Source organism: Urocitellus parryii, chromosome 1 (genome assembly GCF_045843805.1).
Source record: "Urocitellus parryii isolate mUroPar1 chromosome 1, mUroPar1.hap1, whole genome shotgun sequence".
NCBI classification, from domain to species: domain Eukaryota; kingdom Metazoa; phylum Chordata; class Mammalia; order Rodentia; family Sciuridae; genus Urocitellus; species Urocitellus parryii.
In genome coordinates, this window is record NC_135531.1 from 6,830,047 (window position 1) to 6,843,691 (window position 13,645).

At 45.9% G+C, this 13,645-nt stretch overlaps 1 protein-coding gene across 2 annotated transcripts in view; it reads left to right on the forward strand.

Moving 5' to 3' along the window:
• The window catches only part of Adcy2 (adenylate cyclase 2), a 375,018-nt gene that overhangs the window by 197,486 nt on the left and 163,887 nt on the right, over window positions 1-13,645 (forward strand). For both annotated transcript variants that reach the window (XM_026397066.2, XM_077799966.1), the window contains exon 4: window positions 7,777-7,926. In XM_026397066.2, the coding sequence (XP_026252851.1) occupies window positions 7,777-7,926 (150 nt within the window). The remainder of the gene's footprint in view (window positions 1-7,776; window positions 7,927-13,645) is intronic.

Sequence of the window (13,645 nt, forward strand, 5' to 3'; positions counted from 1 at the left end):
TTTGTTTTCCAATTTGCAAAGAGATTCCGTTTCGCATCCTTGGCACTTACTTATCTTTCTAATCACAGTGGAATTCCCTGCAGTGTATTTTGGTCCAACTGGAAAGGACATTCCAATTCAAAGTACACCTGGCGAATCACAGCACCTGCCCTTCTCCTCTGTGGGGAGTCCACAACTGTTTGACAGAACTTGTAATCGTCACTTCTCCACCAATGCTGCAGTTCAAGTTCACACCTGGGACTGACCAGGCCACCCTGTGCTGCTATCCCTCCACTGCCCTCTTGCCGTTGAGGTCCGCTTGTCCCGCTTCAGTCCTGGTTCATTCAGTTTCCACATTTAGGTCCATTAAGATTCATAAGTGTTTTCTTATTGAGTCACAATAAGCGGGGCATATTGTACCTTGTTTTAATTCTAAATCTATCTTATGTGGATTGTAGATGGGGTTATGAATAGATCTCCATTCAATCTGTGGAGGGAGCAGCACCCAGAGGTGCCCGTGCACCCACAGAAGGCGTGGGGATGTGATCAGGAGGAAAGTGCTCACTGCAGAGTGGGTTGTTTCCTCCTAAGCCCAAGTTGGAGGACTCCGTCGCCTTGGTCCCTGTAAAATGATTCTGCACACCTGTTGGCTTTAGATATCTGTGGATCAAATGTGGTGGGTGGTGAATAAGAAGGATTACGGATGGTGTTTAAATGGTTCAGGTTAATTAGAGAAATGATATGTCTAGACGAGTGAAAAGTCTGAACTAAAATATGTCAAAATTTCTTTTTCCTTTTTATAAATGTGCAAGTACTCAGAAATCAAATCAGGCAAGTTTTATATTGGTTAGTGTAGATCCTCGGAGAGTTGATCTAAGGCTAGCAAACTTGGGGGTGTACTTATCATGGAATCACAGGCTCATACATTTTTGGAAAGCATTGAAACACCACCTTTAAATGTGTCCTCCTGTTGTATATATGTGACTACTAAGAGGGAGAGGGTCTGGGAAGACCCAGAGACGAGAGTTGAATAACTCCTAGTGGGGAAGTGAAGTCTGGATCATCCATTGGCTGGCAAAGAACCTGGTGCAATCATCCCAAGATTACGGGGCCAGCAGGCACCATCAGAACCCTGTCTCATCTGAGTGGACTTAAACTGAAGGGCTGGGTAATCATGGGTGCTCTCAGAATTGAACCTGGAGCTGTGCTGAAACAGAGAGGCTTAGGGAGAAAACTGTCTGATAGCCTCGCCTTGCAAAAATGACCTGCAGAGTAGATGAACCTTGAGGAAGAATTGACTGACCAATTTTGGATGCAGAAGCTTTGGAATATCAGTTAGGGTGCTAGTGATCCTTGCATTTTAACTCATCCTAAAGGCCTAAGATTTCTCTCATGCAGGGTTATGAAGTTCCATATGGCTCTTTAAAGATATTTTATTGTAGAACTTGATCACTGTGTTCCTTCTTCATCTCTATCCGTATAACTACCCCAGACTGCTTCTTTGCTTGGTCTTCTCTCTGTGATTAGTAAAGAGGGGCTAATCTTTGTAGGTAAAATTGTTCTGTGAGCTAAACTGCAATAGACGGCGCATAAGCAGGGTGAGGCGGCCTCCTCGCATGAAGTAGAAGGGGCTGAGTCGTGGGTGGGGTTCGTGTGGTATTCTTCTACCAAGGGCTGGGCATTGGGAACTCTGTGTTTTCTCATCTCATGTCTTAATCAAGATAACCAGCAACCCGTCAACTTCCCGTTTGCAGTCACTGAGCTGAGAAGTACAAGCCTGGGTTTCTGCATGGCTAATTCTGTGTTCTTAGAGGGAAGCTGCGCTCTCAGGGACTTACTTTGAGAGAAGAACTTTCTCTCAAGATGTCGGGGATCTTCTAAGCTCTGTGCTTCCTGTCGGCTTTGGATGGCCTGTGGGTGCCCTTCTGAAGGGGGCGAGGGTCTCTCCCAGTTCCCCTCCGTTGTTTCCATCTTGCTCTTCTGCTGGGCCGGAGCTCCAGCACCGAGGGGTCTGACTCTTCAGCCCACATGCAGCTGGAATGACACGTGATGGATACGGTTGAAAAAGACGTGCCAACAGACGCAGTGTGAAAGAGTGAGATGAACACAGTCCTGACCGGCAGGACCATCTGTTTTGCGATGGCAGTTTCCTGAAGAAATCAAATTGCATTTGACTCCTCGTGTTCAATGCCAATCTTTTAACCCAAAGCCCTAATTACATCCATCGTTGAGGTTGCCGGTCTTTCAGTTTACCTGCTACCTTTCCTCCTGTCACCACTCTTCACAGAGACAGATCCTCAATTAGAGGAAGGTTCTAGGAGACATGCCAAGGATCAGTGGATGTCATTAGCCAAAGCACAGTGTTTTCAGTCTTCACTAAAGATCCTGAAACCATGGCTTAGAGCTAGCTGAATTCTTAGGGAGTCACAAGAAGACCTAAAGAGACAGGATTGGGATCTCCTGCACCTGTGTGTGAGACCTGCATTAAGGAGAAAGAGTTCCACTTGATCACCTTCTCCCCCAGCAAGAGCATTGTTTTATATAAGCCAAATTCCAGGCTCCTGAGATACCCGGCTTCTGAGTATTCATCAGGTTCTCATCTTCCCTCTTCATTTCTTTTGACTTTTACTTGGCGTTTTGGCATATTTAGGCTCTGCTTTGTTTTAAGGTGATGACCTGTTTTGAATGTGGTGACATTCTTTCTTCTCTGATATCGGGCCATTGGTTCATGGAGGAACAAACTCATGGAGCAATGACATTGGCTCCAAGAAGCCTCGCCTCCCCCTCAGTGTGCATGGGCCTCCTGCTGTCCCCTGTGGCCCTTTAAGTTGGCCACCCCATCACAAGATGAAGAACGGGAATAGTAGCCTCTTTAAAATGTATATCAGTCAGAGTCACAAGGGATCTGAGTAGTCACCTAAGCACTGTGGTGAATTTCTCAGATGTTTGAAGACAGGACTGACCGCTTCCCAGGTAAAATAGTCTCAGACGGGCCACCCTGTGGGTCACATGATGTAGTTGGGAGCATTTGACATTCTTCTTACTTTCCTGGGAACGTGCACAGACACGTGGGCGGAACCAGTGAAGGGCTCCATGACATGTGGTCTCCAAAACGCAGCCTCTTAAAATAACTTTAAATGGTGGCAGCCCTTTATAGCACAAGATACAAATGCTTTATGAAGAGAAAAATGTTCGCTTGTTACAAAGAAATAGGTGTCTCTTGAGAGATTCCCCAGCCATACCTTCCCCCCACAATAGCAGAGGGTTGGATTGCTGTGGATGTACCTGACCTGAGACCTGGGGCTGATGGTGTGGGGCAGCACAGGGAACCCTCAGAGCCAGTTTGCCAGAATCTACCCCCGATTGCTTAATTTTTTCCTTTGTTTGCATGGCTGTAAAATGGAATGCTGCCACATGTCTGTCTTCCTGGTGTGCTAGCTACTGCTCAATGCTTCTAAGGATGGAAAGAGAGAAGGTGTGTGGGGAAGAGCAATGGTGACCACTAGGAAAGAGACAGAATGCAGCTTACTGGTGGACAGTGATTCCCCCCCAGCTCAGGGGGTGTTAACAGGCATCCCCTGGGAATGGCTGAGAAGGGTTGACAAACCTCCCCACATTTACGCCAGGCAAAGACAGGGAACCAGGGGGCAGAGAGACAGCAGGCTTCCTTGTGGCATCCTGGCAGCGTTCCATAGGCACAGATTCTTGATGATGCCCCATGCACAACTTTAAGTCCTGGGCTTCCCTGTGGGGTAACCCTACTGAGATTATCACCTTAAGCCCTTGGACACACACCCGGCGGGGGGCCAAGTTCCCACTCCTGTTTCCTGGAAGATGTGAGGATAGGTAAATGGAGCAATGAGATAAAAGAAGATATCAAGGCAGTATGATGTTATCAAACAAATCCAACATTTTGAAAATAAGATTTTTTTTTGTCATAGGGTCTCCTTAAGCCTTCTAGAAAACAAAATGCTTTGATACTACTGTTGAAAAGAAAATGTGGATGTGTAACCGATGTGATTCTGCAATCTGTATTTGGGGTAAAAATGGGAGTTCATAACCCACTTGAATCTAATGTATGAAATATGATATGTCAAGAGCTGTGTAATGTTTTGAACAACCAAGAAAAGAAAAGAAAATCTAATATCACTTCCTCTGTGCCCCAGGTTTCACATAAAATCATATGAATGCACCATTTTGAAAGAAAAATACTTTAGGACATCAATATATATTTAAGTATATGTCATTATTAAAATACCAGGGTCGATTCTGTTAACCTCAGAGTACAGTAATGTAGAATAAGACTAGGAATCAGATTAATGTTAATAATTTTGTTTTCCATCAGAAAAGAAATCCCATATTTTATTGGGAATTAAAGCTCTTATTTGTTTCTTAAACATTTTTCTTTGAAAACAACAATAAATCAGCGAATATATTCTATCCAATTATCTGTCACCAGAAAGGGCTGAAATTCCATGTTGTTGGAAGCTTGTGGCACTCAGAATGAATGGCCCCAAGGTTTTCCCCAAGTCGCGTGACAGGGCAAATCTCCAGCTGTAACATGTTGGTCTAGAGCCCTGGACAAAAGACAGACAAAGAGGCCACACTTCTCTAGACAGCCGTCTCTGGCTTTGCACAATCTTTGCTTTTAGAATGTGGAGGAACTTCTTAATAGACAAGCAGCATTTGTCCACTCAGCCACATGGGCTCTGAGCGTGATGCCCCGACTTCAGTCTGACTAGGGAGCTGGTCATGTGAGATGCAAACCTCTGGGCTCGGGATGGAGCCCAGAGCTTGAGGCTGATGTTCATGCAGAATGGCCACATCCCTCCTAATGCCCCCGCAGCAGGACTGCAGCAGGGCATCCCATCAGCTTGACAGGAGTCCATTCTTCCCAGTCCAGCCAAGAGAACGGAGAGGAAGTAGTTAATCAGAGGGTTTCCAGGGGGAACAGGGACAGGCAGTTCTTGCCATCCCAGCACCGGGCTCTGCACTGAGGATGGTTATGAGTGCTCCATTCATACTCCATGCTGGCAGCCAGGGGACGGGTGACGGCTTCATTCAGCTCCTGTGCTTATACCTAGTTCTTATTTTTGAGTTATTTTTATTTTTTTGAGAAAGAAAAATGGAACCCTGATGGATAACCAGTAAGCCGTTTTACTACTTCGGCTGCACCTAGTAAGGAAGGAGCTGGTGTTTTCTAGGTCTGAGCACTGCAATCTTGGGTGCACTGTTCTTCAAGCAAGTCCAGCAATGACAAGGTCAGAAGAATCTCCAGCAAGCCAGATAGTCATTTTGCAGAAACTGTATCCAGCACTCCATGTTGTTCCGTGGACACGGTACCACCATGAACCTCTGTTCACCTGGCAGAGGACCCCTTGAATAAGAAGCCGGGATTTCTCACCTGCTCTAGGAGTGGCATTCGCTGAAGCAGCGCGTCAGTGCATGGCAGTGAGGAGAGAGCCCTGTGGTTTGGAAACGTGTGGAAGACACACCAAAGGCTGTTGCCTTGCTTCAAAGCCCTGAGCTGCTGCACACGTGCCTCCTACAAAGAGCACATGTGTCACATGCTCATCCCATGACAAGCCACAGGTGGCACTCAAGCATAGAGATCATACATGTGATCCCACACAAACCACACAGAGATGGTTGCATATACACCACGTGTGTGCATGCACCTCACACAGCACCCAGGGCAAGACCCAAAGGTACTATTTCATCATCCATGATGAAAGGTCGTTGGGGGTACATAAAAGGACATTTGGAGGTGAGGTGTGAGGACGTGAGATGTAGGAGCTCCTCAATCCCAAGTATCTGTGAGATGCAGGAGTTTCCTAGGACAGCACCCAGGGCCCTTCTAGTCTGCATGGTTCTTGGCCCACCTGTCTAGGGTGTCTGCATTTCATAAGAGAGGCTCATCTGCCTTTCCACTTATAGCTCTGTCCAGCTTTGTCTCCTCCACCCTCCAAATGCGTTCCCCTGGGATTCAGGAGCTCATAATCAATATCCCCCTTCTGCTGTCCAGAACCTAGGATGAGGTGGGTGAAGCACTGGGCAGGTGAAGAAAACTGTGCCCTCATGGCAGTTACAACTGTGCAGAGGACGAGGTCTTGCTAGCATGCCCCACTTTCCTGCCCCCAATGAAGGCCTTCCCCAGCACAGAGTGAGGGGCCCTTGGCTGAGGACAGGGCTCCTGAAGCTGACCACCCTCTTCAGGGAGGAGGACCCTGAGAAGGGCAAGAAGGACTGCATCCTACTTCCTGGTCACCCCATCAGATGGCCTCCTCCTGCTCCCGCTGGGAAGGAGAGCCCACTCTACAGAGCGAGGACAGCCAAGCTCTCAGGAAGTCCCTGCATAGGGAACCCGGAAGGCCAAGGCCAAGGGCTGCCCCGCCTGCCCCTGTCCACTGGGTTGGGGACTTGATCTGTGCTGGGGAGATTCTTGTGAGTAGAGGACCTTTGGAAGCAGAGCTCCTGCCTTGTTATTCTAGCCATGAGCCCCTGTCTGGGGTCAGAATCATGACTGTGTCGACGTGGGGCAGTCTTGTCCAGGCTGTTTGACTATCCCACGGGTAACCTGAGGCCAGCCCTGACACGGGAGAGCTTCATCTGTGCTACCGTGTGCGACACAAGAAGAGCACACACTGAAAATACCACTGTCACCCCTGCTGGGGGGACAGGAGGAATATTTCCTGAGAGTGAGTGTGTCGTGTATATCAAGAACTTAACATAAACGTCACTTTGACTCAGTGTGTGCTAAGGAATTGGGTCTACAGAAAGATGGAAGAGGAAGCCAGAGCTGTGTGCATTTGGCAAGACGAGAGATGCCTGGGGCAGATCTGTGCTGACCCACTGGCCTCTGTCACTGTGTGCTGGTAAGGTCAGGGCTGTCCCTCAGCGTTGCTGGGGATGAGTTTGACATCTACAGCATGATGCACCGAATGTCGACTGAGCCATAGGAACTTAGCTAAATGATGCTAGAGTCGTAAAGCTGAACATTTTCTAAGTACTCAAAATCCTGTTTTCACAGAAATTACGTAGTCTCAGAAAAATTGTGATTAGATTATTAAACTAGGAAAGCAAAACACCAAACCCTATTTGGAACAAAATCTGGCCTTTTGAAACAGGATAGGGTCCTTGACCAAACCAAGCACAGCATTCATTTTGAGAATACCGAAGGACGTGAGGTAGACGGACACGGCTACACGGACAGCAGGGTGTTTTTCCTCCATAGGACAGCTAAGGTTCTTTTCACATTTGCTTTATGTTTTTCTGTTTTCCTCCCAAATTGTTGTGAACACAAATTGTTTTGTCATCAAAAGAGTAACAGGTTATATGTGTTGAGAGTCTCCCTTGTTCCTCCGCAAACAAAAGAGTGAGTATCAGTCCTGCAGGCCTGTACGTGTCACCACGATGCCATGTGACAGCCATGAACTCGCCAGCACTTAGCAACAGGCGCAGGTTGGACAGCGCAGCTCTGGGACAGACCGGCATGTCCTCCTCCTGCTGAGGCCCAAGAGGGTGGCCTGCAACACACAGGCCTCCTCCAGGCCTCAAGGCAGGGCCTGCAAGGCTGTCTGTCCGTCAGCAGGCAGGATCCCTGACTATGATTCAGGAAGGGATAGAGTCCTCAGTGGGACTGGTGCTGTCTGTTGAGCCAGTAAGAATGTTGGCTTGGAAACTGGCCAGACGAACCCCATTAGTTGTTTGCTGAAGACCACAGTCAGCTGCATTTTGCTTTCTTTCTGTCAGGAGTTAGGGGCCTCGCCTATTGAGTGACTCTTTCCATCCCTGCAGATCCTGGCCAACGTGATCATCTTCATCTGTGGGAACCTGGCCGGCGCCTACCACAAGCACCTCATGGAACTAGCTCTGCAGCAGACGTACCAGGACACGTGTAACTGTATCAAGTCCCGCATCAAGCTGGAATTCGAGAAGCGCCAACAGGTAAGATGGCTTTTCATTCTCTGTCCGCATGATCTTGGCATTATTGTAATGATGCTGTCACCGCCAATACTGAGTATGAAGCATACTCGTTCACAAGCGTCAGAAAGGTACCAGAGTAGCTGATTGCCCATGCACAGCCCTGGGCTTAGGGCCTGGGGAGTCATAACAAATGAGCAGCCGCAGACCCAGTGACCCAGCATCACAGGCACACACCTGTCAACTGCTGTCACCCACAGGTGCCTGGGGACATTCAAATAGTAATAATCTTGTTAAGACCTCACTGCTGCTTCGAGTTTGCTGCAAGACCTGCCCCAACAGAAATAGGAGCGTCCTGGTTCCATTGCACCCACACAGCAGGTGTCTGGCACCTGCTGCCCACACTGGACGAAGTGGTGGACATCTGAGAGAGGAGACTGCCATTGGGAGGAGGCCTTGGTGAGGAGCTGGGGGCTGCAGCTTGGCAGCAGGACCAAGGCAATGGTCGGAGGAGATGTATAGCAATGTACGTCAGGGGATGTATTGACCGCGATGAGACATTACAAAAGTGACCTCTGAAGACCATTGGGGGATGTGGGGTGAGGGGTGGTGCAGCCAGGAATGGTGGGAATGGGAAGGGCAGGTCTGCATGGGGACAGTCGTGATGAGGACTCGTCACTGACAGCCCTATGGACAGTTCTGGGTTTTGGGGATTTGTGTATCACATAATCCCACTCAGTAGAGGTGACAATCACAATGACTATGACCTGTGTTCCTTTCCTCTGTGAGCACCTGTCACCTTACCTCTGCTGTTAGCCGAGTTTTGCTTGTAGCAGGTGCTTAATGACTGTGTGAATTGTATAAAATGAATCCATTCCTACAACTTCATCAGAATGTATCAAGGTGGGAAGAACCAAAACCAAGTCCCTCTAATGTTGGTACTGGACTTTTGTTTGTGCGTGGACTGATGGATAGGAGGTGGACGGCTTTTCTGAAACAGGGATATTGATTCATTTGTTTAGCAAACATTTATTGAGCACAGAGTTGTGTCAGGTATGGGTCTAGGCACTGGGTCTGACTGGGAACATGCTTTCTCACTGGTATTATTGGCAAATACCATGCCTCCGTTTGATTACACTGTGTTTTGTCTTAAGACCCTCCTGCACAGCAAGGGCATTCAGTACCTGAAGCTTAATTCTTTGTTCTTAATGTATGTTAAATTGTGGCTGCAACATTAAGAGCTATAGACAGTTGTTAACTTGGAACTGTTGTCAAATTTTTCTTTAGACATTTACGTTCAGTGAGTGTTTTACTTCTGGGTTCTAGAAAATTCTGCAGTGTCAACAAGCAGCACTTGGTGTTTATAGTTGGTGCCCCTGTACCACATGCCCTAAAGTTCAAGTGCTGTAGAAGAGATGGTTGTCATGTCCAAACAATAGAGAGGGATCGTCTTTCTCCTGAAAGACGTATTCAACTTTCGTTTCCATCACCCCCAGAATCTGCTTCAAAATAGCCTCAAGGCTACAGAGAACTGAAATTCCACGTAGACAGATTATATAACCTAATGGTATCAGCAGTTTTGACAAAAGCAATAACTCAGGCTACTGACCTCACTAACTCATTTTATTTCTCTGAAGACATTTGGAGCAGACAAAGCAGGTGGCACCCTTCTCCTAGCGAGCAGAGGAGCCCAAGAGGTCAGACAGGCCACACTTTGACTTCAGTAGTTCCAGGACTGTGGTGTCTCAGGTGCATGGGTCTTTAGAGGATGGTCATGAGATACTAGAAAGGTGTACATTCACTCGTTTTAAAAAGAAGCCGATTCTTTTTAAATAAGGAAGAGAAGTGCTTCAATAAAATTAGAATCTATGTGAAATGTGAAAATCAGAATCTATGTGAAATCTATGTTTAATAAAATAATTTGACAACCAAAGCATGCTTGGTCTCAAAAGTTGGGAGTTTGCTTCCAGAGATTAATGCCTAGAATGGAGTCCTAGTGAGGTCAGTAGCTGAAGTCAAGTCCTTTCTTGTTAAGAGTTCATAAAATATGTTCTTAGAATGAGAATAAATATGTGTGCTTTTTTTCCAGAACAACATGAAACTAAATAGGAATAAGGTATTATCTTGGTTGAAAAATATCAATAAGATAAAATTTGATAGATTTAAGGAAGCAAGAACTGACCATTGCCAAGCTATGTGGCCTTCAGAGAGAGGAATAGTCCCTGAGGTCTGGGGTTCCATGTGCTGTTTCCCTGGGATCCCACATGCCACTCCCTGCCCATCTCCCTGGCTGCATCCGTAGTAAGTATGGCAGACAGTAACATTCTTTTAGGTCCTTCAATCAGGAGGGCACATGCTGCACAGTCAGAAAATGATGTGTTTCGGTCACTGGATAAATCAATACCACCCAATTTAGTGTTCTGTATTGGCAGCTTCTTAGCATGGAGTTCAACTCAGAATGAGTTGACGCTCCCAAGAGGTTGAGAGGCTGTCATTTTGAATAGCTCCCTGCCTTCTTCCAAAGCTCCACTTTCTGTTGCCCTTGGAGAGAAATGTAAAGGGGAGGTGGGCTGGGTAATCCACTCCTCTTCCACCCTAGAGTGGACTACAAAGAGTTAATACTCTTGGAAATTTCTAGGGATTTTGAACACTTTCCAAAGTTTATACTGTCTTTTCTTCAAATTTCATCTTTTTCCTGGAAAATAATTTCTAAACATTACCATCATTCTAAACATTGAATCAAGTGGCTATCTATTTGTTCTATAAGAGTTGGGGTGAAGATGAAGAATGTCAGTTGAGGGCTCCTCAGAGTTGCACTCCTGCCCTAAACAGTATCGTGACTTTGACTACGAGGGAAAACCCAGGTGTTGCAGAAGAATTGAAACCACCGTGGGGCTGAAGGTGCTCACCTCTGTGAGTTGTGATGTTTATCTGGCGTTTCTCATTCTGCGGGCAAAGCGAGAGCCCCTTCCTGAGTGCTGTGTGTGACCGATGGCTCTGTCAGGCCTGGGACAGCCGTGAGCGTCTCTCTCTGGAGTGTGTAGTAGACTCTGAGGAATTGATGAGAGCTGGATTCAGAGCAAAACGAGAACCTTATTTCCTTACCATCCAGGTAGTCAAAATTGATATTGCCCAGGTAGAAGTAACTGGTTTGCTTTTTTAATAGAGAGAGAATAAAACACCTTCAATTTGTATGCCATCTTTTAAAGAAATTAGAATGTTCTACATGGTATCCCTTAGCATGGAACCATCCTGTGGGTTGAATATGAGAGCATGGACATTCCAGTGAAAGCCCCGGGCAGTGAGGCACAGAGACTTCGTGAACACCTGGGTCCTGCAAGCAGCACGGAGTTCAGTGAGCCCGTCACTTCCTTTCTGCCCTTGGATGCAAAATTGTTTTAATCTCTACAAACTTACTTCAAAACAAGCAGGTGGTCCTGGTGTGACCATGGTTGGGCATGATGAATGCATCGTCTTTATCCTAATGTGAGAGCAGGTGATATTCTAAATGCGTTACACAACTCATTTGCATGGTAGGTATTTTTCTAGTTGCCTTAGAGTTTATTTAAACTAAGAGGAAAAGGTCATAATGTTTCCATGCAATACGTATTTGGTTCTTTAAATAACAATTGCAACAAAAAACAAAAAGACTTCAGGAAAGCAGAGCTAGTGATCCATACAAAACAGGAACATTTTGAATTGAACATAATTAAATATCTTACTTTTTGAACAACTGTGATAGCAAATACATAGAGGAATGCCTTAAGTGGTCTTAGGAATGCAGATTAAAAAGGAAAACAAATCATACTGAAACTCTTCAATTTCTTTAAAATTACTAAGCAAGAAAAGCAGCACTGAATCTCCTCACTGACATTACACAATTTCTATAGAGAACCTTGACTTAAATCCAAAAGCAAAAGTTAAGACTCTCCTCTATTTTTGGTAAACAAGTGCATGTTAGGTGACTACCCCACACATCCCAGTTTTATCTGGAAGTGGCGTTTGTAATATTTTATTTAAACAAGGATAGGTTTGGCACTTTAGTTCTTGATATCACCTGTGTTAAGATTTCTCCAGTTTATTTTATGCATCAATTTGTGCAACAACCTCATTCATGTTGGTCTTCAATATCATCTCCTCATCACCATTTCCACAAGGGTATCGTGAACCTTGTCTGCAAGGGAAATTAAATCCAGTTCACAGACATTTTCAAGGGTTTGTCTAATGTTTCCACCAATACTTTCTTTTTGAGAGAGAGAGAGAGAGAGAGAGAGAGAGAGAGAGAGAACCCGGCCGCACGCATGCCAGGCGAGCGTGCTACCACTTGAGCCACATCCCCAGCCCCCACCAATACTACCAATACTACCAAGATCACTTTCTGAAGAAGCCACATGGCATTGCACAATGTCAACAAACCAGTGTGTTGTCAAATCCTCCAGTTAATTGGACTTAACTCCATAGGTCACAGTAAATCTTACAGCTTAAGACTGATTATGAAAATTCTCCTTTTGGAAAATTACATTGTCACCATTTCCTTCTCCCTTTGATGCCCCATGGAAAGTCGTCCTCATGGTATTCTGGTGTAGCTCTTCACTATAGGAGTGGTAGAACTGGGAGAACACAGGATCACCTGGATGGGTGGGTTCTGGGGCCAGGGCTGGGCAGGCATGACAGCCTGCACTCAGGATCACCCCCTTCCAGTTCTGCACTGGTCAAGCTCTGTACCAGGGACCTACATCCCAGCTCCTTGTTTTCTAGCTTCAGAGGTCTTAGTGCATGGGCAGCTGGCTCCATTCCTCAGGGCTCAAGATGAGGCTGAACATCATGGCAGAGAGAAGTAGCCCACAGGAAGATCAGGAAGCCCACATAAAACACTCTTGGACCTATTCTAGGTTTGTGCTACTAAACTTTGACCCTTTTGCACAAGGAGAAAAAAAGAGCAGAAGAAACTAATATTCAGCCAGTTCTCATATTGCCGTTTCAATGCATCAGAAAGAAGTTCAAGAATAGCTTTAACAGGGTGCACCACGTTGCATCACATAGATCCCTTAAATTCTCACAAAGCTCAGATGTTATGCCTCATTGAGAAATCCCAGGGCAAAATGTTTCAATATGGTGCAATTTATGGGTCCTTTTAAATGAGGAATGAAAATCAATTCCAGGAGAAATATGTCAGCAATCCTCGAGTCGAGTCTGTAAACTTTGCTAGTAAGTCCTTAGTAAGTCCTTCAGTTAGAAAGATCACGGCATCTTTTGAAAGACTGCAGTGCAGGCTCTGTTTGGATCTGGACTCTGCCTCCTTTAAGGAGAAATCAACACTCACAGGTCTAAGACCAAGGGATTGGGGAGGAGGGACTCTGTCTAAAATCACTGCCATGTCTTGATGCCTAGTGAAGGACTTAAGTATTGGAAATGTTAGGAGTTCACACAAGTGTCAAAAAAAACCCAGCAACTGTTTATTTTTTGTAGAAAGGCATTTTATTCTAAAGGATGAAAATAAAATAAAGTTACAGCAGTTAATCAAGCACAGATTCTTTTAATGATTAAATGTACACAAAAGATTATTTACACCATCACAGTGGAAAAATCAAATGGTGAAATATACCCTCCAGAAGTTTCCTCTGCATAAGAAAGTTGAGCAACACCCGCGTTAGCGGCCCTGCTGAGGAAGCCATCCACTGACCTGCCTGGCTGGGGGCACCTGGGAAGCAGTGACATGGCTTCAGATCATAACAAGCTAATC